This window comes from Macadamia integrifolia, chromosome 13 (assembly GCF_013358625.1).
Source record: "Macadamia integrifolia cultivar HAES 741 chromosome 13, SCU_Mint_v3, whole genome shotgun sequence".
NCBI classification, from domain to species: Eukaryota; Viridiplantae; Streptophyta; class Magnoliopsida; order Proteales; family Proteaceae; genus Macadamia; species Macadamia integrifolia.
Window position 1 is genome coordinate 6602784 of NC_056569.1, and position 18034 is coordinate 6620817.

An 18034-nucleotide genomic window follows, 5' to 3' on the forward strand; every position below is an offset into this window, starting at 1 on the left:
TTAAATAGAGAAATTAATGGACTGATGGATTGTAATAACTATGTAGAGTAGGAAAATAAATCTGCAAAATCATATGACTTAAGGTTTAGGGAGGAATTAACTTTCAAGCTCCTGATCAGAAGTCCCAGATCAAAACTGAGTGGTCCTAATGGGCTATTGTGTCATGAGGTTCACTCAGCACAGATTTTTTGTCTTCCTGAACTTCTGATTGATCCCGATATAAAAGAAAAAAAAAGGGGATATCATGTGCATAAAGCTTCTGCATGTGTGAGGTTGAAGGGCAAGAATTATGTAATCTTACCAGAGAATGTCGAGAGGCTGTTTCAACCGCTTGACTACCAGGTCACAACATTCATACTTTTACCTTTGAACCCTATATAAATTTGATCTAAATTCAAGAACAAAATAGGAGATGCGTCTTCAAGAGCAGCGGACTTGAGCATTTATAAAACTAATGTGGGAGTTGTGATTCCTGTTTGTTGTTCACTGAAAGCTTTGTACCTCTTCTAGTTTTTTAATGAATACATGAAAAAGGGGGAAGGGGGAAGGGGGAGTGAGGAGTGGGGGGGTTGGGAATCAAATGTCTGGGATTTTCTATTCATTATTCAACCAACTTAAAGGCTTGTTTGACATCCACTGCTTTTCGACACTGATCAAAAGTATCCAGCAACCTGATAGTGCCGGAAAATGGTTAGAAACATGCAACAGAAGATGCTCACATATACGGAGACAGGTTTTATCATGCACTCTTCAATCCTTGCTAATCGCTTAAACCTCTAAGAGGAATAAAAACCGCAGCTGCTGGCCACCTACTATGGCTCAGACACTTCAGACCTTCTAGGGAACATCAGCGGAGGAAAGATTGAAGGTATGCTGCGCCGGGCATCTTGAAGGTCCTCTGCCAAATGGTAAAGATGACAAGGAGCAGACCGGTTCCCTTCGTTGTACATTCAGTATGGCTTTCTGTTGAAATCTTCATTAAGGGTGTCATCAGTAAAGCAACGAGCTTTTACATAGATATGGCTTTACAATGCACTGTTGCTTTATGGCTTTCTGTGTAAACCTTTCTCAGGCTCAAAACCCATGTCTTCATTCTGGTAGCTCTTCCATTTTACTGTCGCACCAAGTTCCAGATCTTAGATGGATCACCCACACCCAATGAAAGCAAAAGATCCTCTCTTTCCACACAAGGAAGCAAAAGTCATCCTAGAATAGATTACCTTTCCAATTAGTAGTCCTTTCTCTCTCCACACTTGATTCAAACTCCCAAGTCAATGGTTCAATTCAGTGGCTTCTAATTCTTCCCACCAACAATGGTGGATACCAAATCCTTAGTCACACAAGAAAATCCTCCTCCTGTCGCCAGTTTTAGAAAGAGGGGGGGGGGGATTTTTTTATTGTTGAGAGGCTTGGCAATGAGCTTCCGTAGGAAACTTTCTCAAGTTTATCTAAAAGCGGAAGTCCATCACAATAAAGATTCCAATCTACTGAGACAAGAGAACTCTGGTTACATTTAACTCTGATGAAAACTCTGTACTCGTTTGTACGGTGATTAATCAACTTCCTTCCAACTCATTGTTAAATAATCAGAAGTATCTGGGACATATCCCTCTGATTGTAATAGTTGATGCATTGCAATAATGGTTTCATATATGATATCAGTTTGCGGGTGTGTACAGTCCGCCACAAAGAATTCATGAATGAGACCATTAATTTCAACAAAGGAGCAACCTGGCTGTTTTTGAATCGCATGAACATACATACCTTTCCTAACCCTCTTCACATCACTCCACCTTGAGGCAGCAGCATAAGTATTAGACAACAAAATATGAGCTCCACATTTTCTGGGCTCCAACTCCAGAATCCGCTCTGCAGCGAACTCTGCCAACTCAATATTCCCATTAATCTTACATGAAAATAGCAGGGATCGCCAAATAACAGCATCAGGCTCAATAGGCATTGCCCTGATAAGGTTCTCTGCCTCTGCCAAAAGGTTAGCACGTCCAAGAAGATCAACCATACAGCCATAGTGCTCAATTCGAGGGCTGAGGTTATACGTTCTGGTCATCAAATTGAAATAGTAAGTACCCATTTCCACCAACCCACCCTGACTACAAGCGGATAGCACCCCAAGAAATGTGACATCATTTGGTCTAACTTCACTTGACGATAACATACCAGAGAACAAGTCCAGGGCTTCTTTAGACTTACCATTCATGGCAAGCCCAGAAATCATAACACTCCATGAGAACACATCCCGTCGAATCAACTTATGAAAAATTTCAAGAGCCTTATTAATATCACCACTCTTTGCATACATATCAATCAATGAATTCTTCACAGTAAGGTTCATCTCGATTTGATTCCTTTCACAGTATGCGTGCACCCACTTCCCCTGATCTAGTGCACCCAAATGCCCACATGCAGAAGCAACACAAGCAATTGCCACTTCATCTGCCATAACATTCTCAATCTGCATCTCCCTAAACAACTGCATTGCTTCCTTAAACAAGCCCAACTGCGTATAACCTGCAATCATAGAAGTCCAACAGACCACATTTCTGTCCTGCAATCTATCAAACACATTCTGCGCATCCACTATGCGGCCAAATTTTGTATACATATCAATCAGAGATGAAACCAGAAAAACATCCAGAACAAACCCATTAACTGCAACAAAGCCGTGAACCCTCCTACCTAAATTCAAGTCTCCAATCCTTGCACAAGCCGTTATGACACTCACTGCAGTCAACTCATTCGGCCTCTCTGAGCTACCGCCTTTCATTTCACAAAACAATTCCAATGCTTTCCCACAAAAATCCCTCTGCAAATACCCTGAAATCATACTGTTCCAAGACACCAAATCTCGGACCCAAACAGGAACCAAATCAAATACCCTGCGTGCGGTTTCAATCACACCACAAGTTGAATACATCGAAATAAGGGAGTTCTGCACAAAGACATCAAACTCAAAGCCCAATTTCAGACCCAACCCATGAATTTCTTCACCCTTCTCGAGGTATTGGGCTCGGCTGCAAGCTTTAAGGATGAAAGGGAAAGTATAATTATCGGGTAAAACATCATTCTGTCGCATCAAATTGTAAAGAGTGATCGATTCCCAAGGCGAAGAGCTACAAGAGTAAGCTCTGAACATGAAATTCCAGGCGAAAATATTGGGGTTTGAGATTTTTGAGAAGAGGATGCGAGCAGAGGTGAGATCAGAAGATGAGAGAGAGAAGAGAAGCTTACTTGATACAAAAGGGTCTGTGAAGCGGCCAGTGGTGATGGCTTGAGAGAGGATTTGATTTAATTGACGGGTGGTTTGGGACTTTTCCAAAAGAGATATAGAGAAAGAAGAGTAAGAGTAAGAGTAATGGCGAGTGATCCATGGAGGGTTTACGCGGTTGAAGAAGGGTTGGAGGGTTTTGGATCTGAGAGAGCTGTGAGCAGAATGTAAGACGAGCATCAAACTCATCAAGCTCAAACAGCGCGGGAAAAGGTAATGAGTTTATGGACAGTTCATATGGGTGGCAGTGAGGGGTGCAACTGGGCCGAGTTGGGCTAGTTTTTGAAAATTCAGGCCCAGACCAAGGTTCCTAGGGCTCAGCACAGACCCAGCTTCAGCCTGAAGTCAGGCTTTGCCATTATTTTTATTATTTTTTTATAAATAGGAATCTGCACACTGGCATCTAGTAGGGGGTTTAGACCTTCAATTTTCTCTACTTGGTTTTGTTTGGATCCATGTAGTTGACTCCATTAAATTGTATAAGGTTGAGTTTGTTGGTGTAGTAGTTCATTACCCAACACATAAAACTATTTAAATTTCATACCATATTCACGTAGAGGTCGGAAAGAAGACTATCAGCTAAAGCACTTTGCTTAACCAAAGTTGACGAGCAAAAGCTAGGGGAGTGAATCGAATTAGATATCCCTTTAGTCATGTGTTTTGACCTATGTAGTGCTAGAAATGCCCAATTTTTTTTTTTTTAATGAATAAATAATTCATTCTCAAAAGAAGAGGAATATACAAGGGAGCAAAGAGGGGCGGGAGAATGCCCAAGGAGGAGCATTTGCAAGAAAAAGTTAGGGTAGCAAACCCAAATAAAAGAAAAAAAGGGTGGGGGCACAAACTAGAAACAAAACCAATGCCCAATAGAGGGGCAACAGAGGATTTAAAGGGGGCGGGGGAGATAAGATTGAAGGGAGAAAGCCCCAGGAGGCAACAATGAGCCTATTCCCAGAGAGTCCCCAATAGTTTTAAAAAGTAAAGAAGCAAGCTTGTAATAGACGTAAAAAATATATGGTTTTCCAAATCATGCCATAAGGAAGAGAGTTGGAAGTCTATCTTCAAAGATTTCGCTCCATCCAGATGTGATTGATGGTAATACTAAAAGCAAATCTTTCATTGGTGTCACAAATAGAGGAACCAACAAAAATCATGTTCACCCAAATCCATTCTCTACTAAAGAGACTGAAAGGCCAGCAACTGCTAAGGACACTCTTCCAAATAGTGGATGAGAAAAAGCAAGAGAAGAAGAGATGGTCAATGTCTTTTGTTGCATTCCAACAGTGACAATAAGAGGTTGACACTCTGATGTGCCTAGAAATGAAGAAAGACTACATAAGGAAGCAGTTGGTCATAACTTGCCAAGCAGTGAAACTATGGCAAAGGGTATGACCTCTAAACCAAATAACTCTATTCCAAAGGGTGGGAAAGCTAGAGGAACGCGTAAGGTTCCAAGGAGACATATGTGAGAATTTACCAGAGGGGCTAGGAAGCCAGGAAACAATGTCCTCCCTTCCACGATGGCCAGGACAAATGCCCAAAATTAGTTGAAGCAAAACCATAAGGAACTTAATCACCCAAAAAACAAAAACCATAAGGAACTTGAAATGTGGTAATGTCAGGACTAGAGATGAACACATTTCTTAATATCCTTTGATAATCTCTCTTGTGAATATATTCAATGTCTAGGCGAACAAAGGTGTTGGAGGGGATCCTAGATGCTAGTTACACCAACTAGGCACTTAGATGTCCGCCAACCCTGAATGCGTAGGCATCACCTTGACAGCTTCAGTCATGTGATCAATAATCAGTACTATTAAATGCTCATCAGGGGATTTCATTCAGCTGCAATGCAGGAAACTACACCAGCCAAAAGAGTTTTTCAAGAGAAGTGCTGAAGTCCCCTAAACATTAAACTTTGCCCTTTTGTTACATCACTTCTTTGATTTAATGTAGCTCAAAGGAAACAATAAACAATCTAGACTTAGTATAGATGCAATCCATGCCTTGAACAATCTTAAATTTTAGCTAAACAAATTGGGAGAAATTAAATAAAAAAAAATGTCATCGTTAGATGGTTTATTGGCAGATAGCAGCTGCATAAATTTACATGCTTGTTTGCTATGAATGCCAAGGCAAGAACAGAATTTACACAACACAATGGGCTTAAAATGAACATAGATACTTGACTAATTCAAGTAATCTATTTCTGTTTCTTTTCCTCTGCATTTGCACTTATATTCCTCCATTGCAGTGGTGGATGATGCCATTACTGTAAGTGTCCTTGCGCTTAAGGTTAACCCGATTTAAACCCCATATTCGAATTGTGCGGTCATCACTTGCAGATGCCAACATGTGGGGATCTGCAGGATTCCAGCTAACACAATTAACAGCTCCAGAGTGTCCAGGCAATGTCTCCAGGAGTTCCCCAGTCCCTCTGTGCCATATATAGACCTGTTGATAGTAGCCAGGTACACATTACCAACGAAATCTACAACTTTCACCTCATATGTGTGCAATAATAGAAATGAAAACACCCAAGGGGATGAAGGAATATCTGCAAAGAACAAGAATAAGATGCACTCTCTATTTCCAGTTTGGGGGATGGAAATAGCTAGAAACCATTCCTTCCCCAAAAACACTATCCAAATAGGTGGGGCATTCCCTCATCATCATTAGTTCGTTTATTATAGTGCAATACTAGATAGTAGATATAACGGCACATCCAACTAAAGTTAGTTTTTACAACAAATGTTAAAGTAGAATCAGCAGGACCCACCATGTTTTGTGGTTAAAATGCCCATAGACAGGCAAGCAAGCAATTCCTCAGAATGATTTTTTTTTCTTCTTATGAATCTCCAGATATACTCGAATAAAATGCAATCACATCAGTGGTACAGGTTTGTTGAGGTCAGTTTGTCAGCTCGTGATGATAAATTAACTGAATAGATTTACAGTGGGTGATCTCAATAAAAATTCTCCGGAGTATACTTGAAACCAAAAATGCACAGAAAAATGAGCACAGAAGAAAATCATACCTGTGAATCTTCACTTCCACTGGCAATGAAGGCTTGGTCAAAGCCACCAAAGCAAGACCTAATGACAAATCGGGTACGTTTGTGACCTTTGTACTTGGAAACAAGTTTAATATCACCATCTATGCTCCACAGATGGATTTCTTGGTTCAGAAGATTAACCAGCAAGAACTTATTGTCCCTTGATAATGAGAATGAAGTAATTGTTTGATCCTCTTCAATCAGTCTATCACCTTTTGCGTCCCTGTCAAGCAAAAGTATAGTATTTTCCCTACACATGGTAATAATCCTTTTCCCATCATTTGTGAGAGCCATGTCTGAGATTTTCAGTGTTCGCGGCCCCTTCCAACACTCCAGCTCCTTCCCATCCAAATCCCACATACAAATACTCTTGTCATTCATACCAGAGAACAGCCGTTTCCCGTCAGGAAGCCATCCACAGGAGATCAAACCTACACCAGCTTTCTCATAAATATGGAGACATTCACCAGAACTGACATCCCAACGTCTGATAGCCTCCTCTATTCCACAAGTGAGGAGCTGCCGATCATCAGGGCTCCAAGAAACAGTCAGCACAGGTTTCTGGTGGCCAGTTAGTGTGTGCTTCAAGGAGACTCCACCATCCTCATTAACCTATGATATTTGATTTCTTAGAATAAAGAGTAGCAGACATTATTGGGTGAAACTAAATGGAGGAGAATAACAAGATATAGAAGCATAACACCACATAGAGGTTTCAACACCCACAGACATTATAAACCAAAAGCGCTGAAAATATGTATGTTTTCAGATAAACTGGTATCCATGCCAAACAGTGGTCTTCAGATCCGTCAAGGGGCAAAAGGTTTGGGAAAGGAAACCCCATACCTATTATAGTTGACCATGGATATGTATGTTTCAGGCAAACTGGTGTCCATACCGCCCCCTCATAATATTATATAATATAATAACTACATATGAGCATAAGTTGTATATAACATTATAGTTGAGAATTAAAATTTTCATGGGTCCCTCTTGAACCTCCTAAGCTGGGCTGGTGGCCTGTTATAGACAAGAAAATGGAATTAAAAAAAAAAAATCCCTTTGCATTAGCTCCCCACTGCTTCTAGATATTCTCCAATTATGAGTTCAACATTCTGAACAAAATAATTCTATGGGACCCACACTTTTAGTCGGAAAAGATGGGGAAGCTGGATTCTAGAGAATCCTACAAGCAGAAGCCAAAGAAGCTCCCAAACATGCATCAAATAGGAGATGAATTCTAACCGTGTGGTAATGAAGGAGACACAGAATTGAAGTTCCACATCAAAATTAAAAGCAAAAATACCTCCCATATGATTGCTGATCGATCATTAGATGAAGAAGCCAAGTATTTTCCATTATGCGAAAATTGCAAATACCAGACTTCATCACGGTGGGCTTGCAAGACCTGTACCATGTAGTGGATCAATGATGACTCAAATCAATAACACCAACTTATTTGAATAAACTAGTTCCCATGACAGAAAATGTTAAGTAGAAAATGCCATTCTTCTCAACAAACAAAAATGCATCCTTGAGTGCACCAAAACTTTGCAATATTTGTGCATTCAAATAGGCAACTGGCAGATTGTAATAACTGATCGAAGGTGATGGTGGACAACATGCCCACAAATTTCAGCACCTAAGAAGCTTCCATGTAGCAAATATGACACTGTCAAGGGAGGTCTTTCCTGAATCACCCATGTAAAGGCAATTTTCGATTTTTCCCTATGAAAATTTTTTGGGGACTTAGCATCTTGTAGGTGGTGACCCTAGCATAAGTAGGATTTAGATTTCTCTCTGAAGTCCTAATTGAAATGGGATAAATTTAGCAGGGATGGAAGCCATTCTGTCACATTTGGCATATCTGCCACGTGGCAGTTCTTTAGCCCTCAAACTATGTTGAAACATGCACATCACGACATCATCTTTTAACCATGAATTACTTTTTAGTCCAATGAGACTTTGCCAAGTGTCAAAAGTTACACTCAAAGAAATTAATTCTTATTGTATATTTTTGAAAAAATAAAGAAACAACAGGAAGGTTCTATAGATTGCTCAAGTGAAATGTACCACCAAATTTGACACTGGTCAATCTGAAGAATACCCCATCTGTCCAAAAGTAAGAGCAATCAAACCACTCCTCCACATGAAAGAAATACCAACAGCTGTGGAAACCATTCCATCAATACATGTCAACAATTTTTCAGTCAAAGGTTTTTTTAAGAACTCTTAAGGTGAAGATATTTGAGTTTTCTTTTAACTCATCCCTACCTCAATAACTGTTTCCATGATTTTTTTTTTTTGGTAAAGACTGTTTCCATGAGTTACTCTTCTTCATTGTTTGTGGATGTAGGGACTATAATATGTGCTTCAAATTCATACTATTTGCTGAAGTATGTAACGTGGAGCTACCACCGGGTGAAGTATCCTAGCAGGGAGCATTTGACAAATCTTACCTCCTACATGGAGATCTACAGCTGTGATAAGTTCTAGTTTATTTTATTATTTATCAATTCTATTCTTGAAGCCTACTGTTTTAACTTCTGGAGAATCTGGATAACAAAGTAAAGTACAATGAAATCTAGACAGGGTCCCTTTTTATACCTTGATAAATAACAAAAAAATTTCACCAAAAAAGGACAAAGAGAAATTGTATTAGTATAACAACAGCAAAATAATAGAGATAAATTAGGGGGGAGGGGGAGGTGAGTAACAGTTGCATGATTAGATAAGGCCTGAGTACAGATCAGCTCTGTCCACCCACACTTGTCTAATTCATCATCCATCTGATGATTAAAACAGAATCTCCTTCAATTAAAGGGTCATTCAGCCCATATCAATACCACTCTTTAACCCCCAATTCCCAGGATCAAAACCTCGAGCTCTGCAGAAAACAAACGCAATAGGACCTGAAGACTAGAAATATATTCCCTTCATGTCCGGGAATGGCTCCAACAACACCTGGCAGGCCCATCATTTATTGAGCTTTTTTGCCTTCATATTTTCATCAGTCAACACAGACTGGTCTAGTTTTCTTTCAACCAGTTCTAAAAGGTTTATGTATCCACATTAAAAAAAATGGATTGGGATGAAATTTAGTACACTAGCGAAAAATGATGCAGACAACATCTTAAAATTTGAGTGACACAAGAGCTGCCGTGGCAGATATTTGTACCATCAGGAGCAAACATCTTAAATTTGAATGTCAGCAGAGCTACCGTGGCAGATATTTGCACCATCAGGAGAAGCTTCTCCTGATGGGTCATTTAGGATGCCTTTGCCATTGGTAATATTATATTCAGACTGATTTTCTGACGCTGAATCTTACTGGTGGCTACAGTTTATTAATCATTGTTTGGTAGCTTTATTACTTGCAGTCATCATATTTATTCTTTTTCTTTTAATTTAGATGAAATGAAAAACGCAATATTGAGGACAAAAATGAGCCAAAAGGCATAATGATAGAAATAACATCCTTACAAGGAAGTAGGCAATCAAAGAAAAACACTAAGCAAAGGGAAGCACCAATACATCAAATGAGCATATTCAACTAGGACAAAACTCTCTTACAATACCTATCTTGGCAAAAGAATAGCAAAATAAATAAGCTGATCATAGCTTCCCTTGGAATCAATCGTTGATACATATGTATCCTTGACGTACCGAAAAGACTACCATTATTGGTATCAAACCAGAGATATCTCAATATAGGCATTATAGATCTAGCTCCCCAGATGATGTGAAAGAATCTCCAAAGCCTAAACCCAAGCAATAACAGTCTCAAATTATCTCCAATAATCATCTGTGATCATCAAAAAAGGCTGCAGATCTCAAAATATATGTAAATGTAAGAGGTCGGAACTCCACAGTATTGGAATCAGTAACACCTATGGGATTCTCGCGCTTCTGTTGCCAAGCAGGAGTTGCCACACCTATTCCCACCAACCAACTACTCTTGACTCAACCGGAACAAGCAATCACATGGAGAAATCGAGAAAGAAGGGAAAAGGCGTTCCCTTCCAATGATCCAATCTCCAAGGTCTATTGTTATGGAAATAGACCCCTGCTAGGAACTGCTTCTTTTTCTTTTCTTTTTTTTTTTCTCTTGGGATAGGTACCTACTATATGGGAGGAGGGGAGGTGACATCCAGGAGTCTCGAACCCGAGACCTCCTGGTGGGCATGGGCTTTTACGCACCACGCTACACCAACTACGCTAGTTAGCTGTTTTGGAATCTTTAGATTGGGCTATTATTTCGACCATTCAAAAATCTATTTGCAAATTAAATATGTAACAACTAGAGAAAATTCTTTTCACATAGCCCTTTCCTAAATAGTCCACCAATTTGAGCCACATGAACAGATGATATGGTAATTCCGACAGTTGGAATGAGAGCACAGGGTCCAGATTAGAAACATGTCAAATTTCTCAGCCTAATTCAATCAACTACCCTCCCATGTACGTCTATGCATGCCGACAGTACTCCTACCAGCACTATGAAGCCCCATAGTCTTGGATTTTCAAGGTTCTATTTCGTCACAAAGAGAACTCTGATTCAGGTGAAACTTGACAAGTGAGTAGGGGGCATAAGGGGGTACCTGTCCAAAAAACTGTGCCCCATCTATTTTGCCATGAATTAACTTTTTTGTCTCTTAAAGCAAAAGCTGCCAAAGTGGACCATATAGGAATCCTTTACCCAAATAATTAATAGTATGTTTAGTATGCCTACACTCATATATTAATAAGTATAAATATTGCACTTAACGTAGATTTAACTTAAAAAAAAAAATGCTGCAGAAGGAATTTGAATCCTCCCGAGTTATAGCAACATGCTTTAGTGAGATACTGAGATGTCATTATTTATTGTTTATTTATGGTGTATTATGCTTAAAAACACTACATTTGGATGTATCTATGTGTATCTTAATCGTATCCAACGCCTAAAGTTGATCATGAATGACCTAACCCCAGGTAGAAACAAAATCGCAGAACCGATTTAGGGGTCTCCAATTGACAATTTTCAGCAGCTATTATCAATCTGTTGCAGGTTTCGGAAGCTAATTCACACCTTTAGATATACAGCAATCTCAGGAAATAATCACTATCACAGAATCTGTTAGAACAAACACCAACAAATACGAAGAAAAACAACCACAGATTCACACAATACAGAGATTTAACAAGGTTCACACACTGATATGGTGTGCAACGTCCTCGAGCAAAGAAAAAGATGATTCACTATGTTGAAAGAAAAATTACAATGGAGGTCTCTCTCAAGAACACCCAATCGTGGCAAGAAAACTTGCCCAGAAATCCTAACACGAAAAAAACCCAAATTTCACACTGCTTGCTCAACAATACGATAGTACACACACACACACACACACACACACACACACACACACATATATATACTCCTACAAGTCGGGTCGATCCCTCAGGTAACAGTCGGTCGGGTCGTACCGTACGTAGCCCTTGCACCCCCATATGGGATCAGTGCTAGGCTTGGGCCTATCTTCCCAACCCCTCTACTACCATCATAGATCTTAGAAAAAATACCATTTGGATCGCCACTAAAAAATGTCAAAATGGGTCAAGAATTCGAGACAAACATAACAAAATTGATATGAAGAGATGAGAAAATAGAAAGATGGATAGGATTGGGAGTGGCCTACTGGCCTCTCTCAGACTGGGTCTCACCCCCACGTCCTCTCACCATTTTCTTTGGTCCCTCACTAATGGTGTCTTACCATACTCCCTCACAAAGCAAAACACAAAGTTGTATTTTTTTTTTTTTTTCAATCTCGTTGGCTACTGAATCCACCAACTACCTTTTATTTATAAGCTCCAGTCGATTACACAACCCTTCCTTGCATGGAAAGGAACCTCTTACAAGCTGGACATTATCCTAATTAGGAAACTAATTACAAATCAAATCCAATCAATCTAGTTAACTAAAAAAGAACGAGTCCTAGGAATACAAAATCTAATTATATGAACAAATCTAATTAAAAATAGAAAAAATATTAAAGCTTCTAAATCCCCCACATGCAAGGACTAGATAAGAATTACAATTAAGATCCTAAATTATAGGAAGCTATCAAAAAAATATTGCTTCTTGGCAGCATCTTTCTCTAACACAAGCTGGCATGGGTCACATGAAAATATGGAAATTATATCCTCCTTAAAATCAGCAAGTCAATGTCTGGAAATTAATTCCTGTTATTTTTGACAGAATATTGGTTTGAACAAGCTGGATCGATGGGCTTGAATAAACCCAGAATATGATCCACATTCAGACCCGATTTGGAGCCCCATCGAGATACCAATACTGCGTCAGCGTCTCTTAGTGTCTCTCTGATACTTTTCTTAAGCCTAGCTTCCCAATTCGCTACCCAATATTGATATTTGATACCTTGAACATAACTAAAATTGTAGCCGAGTGATTCCTTATAGGAAGAACATAACTATTATATCATAGTTGGACGTGCCAACATAAAGAGTTTTTAGGTTTTCCACGTCAACCATCATCACACATGTCCACATCCCTGTCATAGCTCTCTACCTTTTCCTTTTCTTCTATTCTGTTGTTTATGTACACTGAGTATTTGTCCCTCTGCTTGCACTCGTAAGTTTATTAGCACAGTGGATGGTATTTTGGGGTTCAATGGAATATCCATCATGTTTGTAGGATAACTCTTCTCTGTGTTGGTTTAGGAGGAAGTGGTGCTGTGGCTAATCAATGCATCGAGTTATTTTGGCAGAATTTTTCTTCATTCTGGTTTAGAAGGAAGTGATGCTGTGACCTATCAAATGCCTTTTGTGATTTTGGCCTTTACTCCCTTTTCTGTCTTTTAGCTTTTCAAGGAATGTCTGATGACTCTCGTCCCTTGAAGTTATCTGCTTCCCCCCCCCCCTCTCTGTGTATCCAGATTTTCATTAAAAAATGTTTTACCAAATGAGAGAGAGAGAGAGAGAGAGAGAGAGAGAATATGAGGACTTGAATAAATATGGAAGCACTTTCAACTTCAATAACCAGTGTTTCAACCACAGATATTCAAGTCTCTTTAAATGCCAATGAGCTAAGTGGGAAGCCAAGTAAGTGGAGTCAACTCATAGGTAATTAAGTACAAAAAATTAAGAAATAAAGAAGTACACAACCACAGACAGGGTTGTAAACCCACAAAATCAAGTGAATACTCAACAAGTTGAAGCAAGAAATTGTAAGGCCAAGTCAAAGCACAGATCTAACCAGAGCTGTGATTACTTTATGAAAGATCAAAGAAGAGTTGATTTCCTTATCATCCCAGGAGACCTAAGCAAGTTCATGGAAATACCAGCTCGTTTAGGTCTAATTTTACCCAGTGAACACTTAAATGTTAAGTTGGATAAACCTTTTTGCTTAAAATACCATGGACCTTCAGAAATTTAATTTTTTTCGGATTGATCGTAAATCAACAATTAAATATTACTCTTTTGTCCAGATTATGCCTTCAGATATCCACCCAAACCTTTTCTTTTGCTGAAATTCTACCAAAGAAGGATTGAAAATAATAGGTCATATCAAAAACTCGTTGCTTCATTTTGAACTTAGAAGTCATGAAATATAACACAAATTCCCACTTGGGATCAGACTGAGTAATCCATTTAAAAAGCCTAAAGAGGAAGACTTACTTTTAGAAACATAATTATCTCATTTGATGACAGAATCCCCCTGATTAACAACACTTGCCAGAGGCTTAAACCATTTATATTATAATTTCATACACAATAACCATTTACATTTTTTTATTAGGTATAGTGTATTACCATATTCCTTCCTTTGCTCAACTACCATGGTGGAATCATATGAAAGTCAGATCCAAGTTTAAATTCATTTACACTGCTAATTTCAGCTTTAAATAGCATAAGTGAACTACAACCTCAAGACTCAAAAATTTTACCTTTGAACATTTAACCAATTATATGAATTAAAAATTTGCACTTTACTGAATGTGGACCAAAAAAAAAAACCTTTATTTGCAGATACTTGCAATGAGGAATGACGAAAGAAATACAAATATGCATCAGATACAAGAAAACCATATGTACAGATAAATTTAGAAATAATTAGCATCTTATAGCGCACAGGGTACTGACAAAATGGCATTAAAGTATCTTTTCGAATCACAATGAATTTGTAAGATCAAGACCATTGAGTTCCACAGCAATCAATAGTTAGCATAGTAACTGTTACCAGTAACCAGATTGATCAAGCCAAGAAAGGAGGGATAAGTCATAAAAACTAAAATAAGAACAAATAAGTAGCACAAAGCCTAATGTCTAAAATAGATTCCTAACCTGTAATGTACGAGAAGGAATCTGATCCTTTCCACACTGATGATCAGAGTACAATGACAATGCACTATCCAGAGAGTTGTGAAACACACAAGCTTCTCGTTGCACATCAAGAGCCTGCTCAACTAAATGTTCTAACCTTCTTTCAGGTATCATAACTGTTGGGGGAAGCAATTTCTGCAATTTCTCCAAAAGTTTCAATCGTGAGTTTGCATTCACAATATCTTGACTGGAAACTCCAAGTAATAAGCGGCGAGAAGGAGACACAATGCAGGCAGAGAGTTCATGCACTCGGCTTGTATTAATGCAAAGAGGTGCAATCTCAGTCCTTAACGTCATTAAAGCATCCATTATTTTATCCCTTTCCAAAAACTCAAAGAATTTCTGCTCCAATATCAAGAAAGATGCTGACTTCACAATTGTTTCATCTGAGAGACCAATTTTATGCAATGTGGCCACACTTTCATCCCAACTTCCACCAAGCACTTGTTGCCTGAATAAGTTAACCATGGAGGGATGCAAAGGTATACCAGACTCTTGCTCTAGAAGAGCTCCACTCTTTTCATAACCAAGAGTATACAAGGCTTTGGTTATGATCCTGACAAATTCTACTCTTTTAATAAGTCCTTTAGTACCAACCATCTCTTCGTCCCCTTGGGAAGGTAGAGGCCGAGCCATCGAGTCTCCCAAAGACCCGGTAAGGGGCTCCGTAAGAGGCAAATAGTTCAAAAGGCTCCTCAATTCTCCTGAGGACGCTTTCACACGTTTTGTGGGTGGTTCATCATCCTCTACACCTCCCATGAAATGCCCAACTCAGCCCATATATTTTCAATCCAAGAAAAAAGCCAAAAACTATAATGAAATAGTAACCAACTATAGTTTCCTATGCTTCTTGGTGAATCACAAGTCAAAATTAGAAGGATAAGAGTACCTGCATCACATATTCAAAGGAAAAAATTACTAACACAAACCAATGTAGGCAGTTAAACCACATAGCCTACTTCAGAAAACTTGCAAAATTCCAATCACCCATGATAAACGTGATAATGATAAGACAACAATTGGAAAACGATTTCAGCAAAGGTGGTGGGGTTGAGAGAGAGAGAGATGCATCAAAGTAATGCAATTAAATCGTAAAGCAGCAGCTTGATCAAATGTGTTATTTATAAAATCGGACACTACAAATATCTGGTGTCACATAGCTTCCTACTTACATAAAGAGTTAACCCAATCGGTCAAACACTTCAAGGCGATTTCTCAGGATAAATAAATAAATAAAGGAAAAACCCCAGTAACACCGATCAAGTGGCATAGTTAAAACAAACAACTACAAAACTAAGATGAGAAGAACGCTTATAAATAACTGTTAATCTAAAGCAATTTACGCAGTTTTAGATAGCAATGGTGGTTTGATATGCAGTTTCAGTGACGCTTCATGTAGCATTGGACAATAACTAGTTGTAGGAGTTTAATTCAGTGACTTTCTTTCACAGATGGTCAGGGAAATGCAAACATCCACTTCATCAAAAGCAAATATCATTTCATAAAAACTTAAAAGCATAATGATAATGGCCTTTTGCAGTTGTTTTTATTATAAGTAAGCGTAAATGAAGAGACACAGGTCACCTAAATGATGATGACGACGATAACAAAAATTAAAATTTCCAGATATCCCCAAAAAAATTTCTGTGAAACAGCAAAAAGTAGTCAACTAAAGCAGGAGCTTGTAATGAAAAAAACTTCGAAAGATGAAATCTACCTGATTACATTAAAAAGGGCAACAGGCAATAAAACCCATCATAAAGCCCCAAAGAACGATGAATCAAACAAATGAAGAAATAGAATCCAGGCCCCAAGAACGCCACAGTAAAATTTTACAACAATAACCATCAATCTGGAGCAGATTTCTAACCTGCAAATAAATCCCTGGATCTAACCCCAACAAAACACCCCCAACACCAGAATCAAGCAAGAATTACAGTAACTCCACATGGAAAAGACGATCAGATTCAGGAAACCCAGCAAGCTATTTTTATGTCGGCGCCGATTTAGGTCAAAAGGGCTGAAAACCCAGTTCAGAAAACCATTAGAAACCTCATAGAAAATGCATAAGGTGAGTAAGATGTTAGACCAAACCCTCAAAGAAGCCTTCGTTTTTCTTCTGTGTCCGTTCACTTATATTGATTTTGTTTTTGTATTAGAAGTAAAAGACTATAGAGAAGGTGAGAGAGCAAGAGGGGGAGAGAGAGAGAGAGAAGGAAATAAATGATGCCCAAAAACAATTGTGAGGCTTTTATACCCATGTGATGAAGGGTAATGAAACTGTTTTTATCAGGTATCAGACTATGAGAGAAGAAGGGAAAGGTGGAGTGTGTGGGCAAAGGACAGAGATGTCTTGGCGTGGAGGAAACCAACTCAAAGTCTCAAACGGCAATAAGAGAATTAGATATTAGATAAAGATTAAACTTGAGAGGAAAAGGAGGCCTAAAGTCTTCCGCTTTGTTCTCCCAAAATAAAAGTGAAGGCACCTTAGAAATTAGAATGGGTTTATCAAGTTTATGCCAACATCCATACATGCATGGCCTTTGTGTGTTATTCCTTGCACTACTGGCCAAGTATTTTTATTTTTTCCCCCCTTTTTCTTTTTTTTTTAGAAAATGTTAGCACTACAACACAATATTTGCCACGTGGTTTTTAAAATTCAATTTCTTCTTTTTTTAGTCTTTTAATTTTTTGGTGTTTTAATTTTTTTTAAATATTCTTCACATTTTTCAAAGCCAACGTAAAAATTTTGTAAGGCACGATAGGTTAACCGATTAACTAAGTCATTTGACCTACTATGAAAGAATAATAAGAATATTAGAGGAAGGAAGAAAAGAGTGGAGAGAGAGGAATCCTAAGATAGATAACTTCCCAACCCGTAATCTTGATATTTACTCAAATATGTATGTTGGTGAAAATTTAGTTCTCGGACTCTGCCCTATACCCCGCCCTTACAACCCCATGCCCTTCATTCTTTTTTTTTTCCATTTTTTTTGGGTCCAACTTTCACCTTCGGTGATGTGGGCAGAGTACATGGAAATCGATTATGGAAAAATGTCATCTAAGCCTATGGTGTATAATGTGCTTACTCACAATGTATCATATTATTAATTTTTTGAAATAGTAATTAAAAAAACACTTTTTTTGATTAAATAAATAATTCAAAAAATAATTATGAGAGGGTGTAAAGTATCTTGCTTACTCAGAGAACTCTCTCCCATAGATTTTATATATCATGTGGATAAGCATTTTAAGAATGCCAGGCCAATAGTCTAGAATATAGGATCACATTTTTATGAGCACTGAAAGA

At 38.5% G+C, this 18034-nt stretch overlaps 2 protein-coding genes across 5 annotated transcripts; both read right to left on the minus strand.

Annotated features, from left to right (window-relative positions):
- Positions 1–569: 569 nt before the first annotated feature.
- Positions 570–3474, minus strand: LOC122059319 (pentatricopeptide repeat-containing protein At1g08070, chloroplastic-like). The gene has a single exon (XM_042622041.1). It carries the CDS (start codon positions 3464–3466, stop codon positions 1553–1555), a length of 1914 nt encoding a protein of 637 aa, XP_042477975.1. The 5' UTR covers positions 3467–3474; the 3' UTR covers positions 570–1552.
- Positions 3475–5249: 1775 nt separating this feature from the next.
- LOC122059504 (WD repeat-containing protein 26 homolog) lies at positions 5250–17082 on the minus strand. Of its 4 annotated transcripts, none has more exons than XM_042622304.1 (5): positions 16819–17076; positions 14686–15613; positions 7649–7750; positions 6325–6954; positions 5250–5740 (listed from the first exon to the last, which is right to left on the minus strand). In XM_042622304.1, exons 2-5 carry the CDS (start codon positions 15481–15483, stop codon positions 5522–5524), a joined length of 1749 nt encoding a protein of 582 aa, XP_042478238.1. In that variant the 5' UTR covers positions 15484–15613; positions 16819–17076; the 3' UTR covers positions 5250–5521. The 4 variants fall into 4 exon arrangements, with proteins under 4 accessions (XP_042478238.1, XP_042478236.1, XP_042478237.1 ...); XM_042622302.1 differs by having other exon boundaries at positions 16595–17076; XM_042622303.1 differs by having other exon boundaries at positions 16442–17076.
- Between the last annotated feature and the right edge of the window lie 952 nt (positions 17083–18034).

Excerpts from the sequence above, each read along its gene's own strand:
- LOC122059319 (XM_042622041.1), bottom strand. The coding sequence starts at position 3,466 with ATGCTCGTCTTACATTCTGCTCACAGCTCTCTCAGATCCAAAACCCTC.
- LOC122059504 (XM_042622304.1), bottom strand. The coding sequence starts at position 15,483 with ATGGGAGGTGTAGAGGATGATGAACCACCCACAAAACGTGTGAAAGCG. Across the intron at positions 7,751-14,685 it reads TTCCTTCTCGTACATTACAG|GTCTTGCAAGCCCACCGTGA; the intron begins GTTAGGAATCTA and ends TACATGGTACAG. Across the intron at positions 6,955-7,648 it reads GATCAGCAATCATATGGGAG|GTTAATGAGGATGGTGGAGT; the intron begins GTATTTTTGCTT and ends CAAATATCATAG.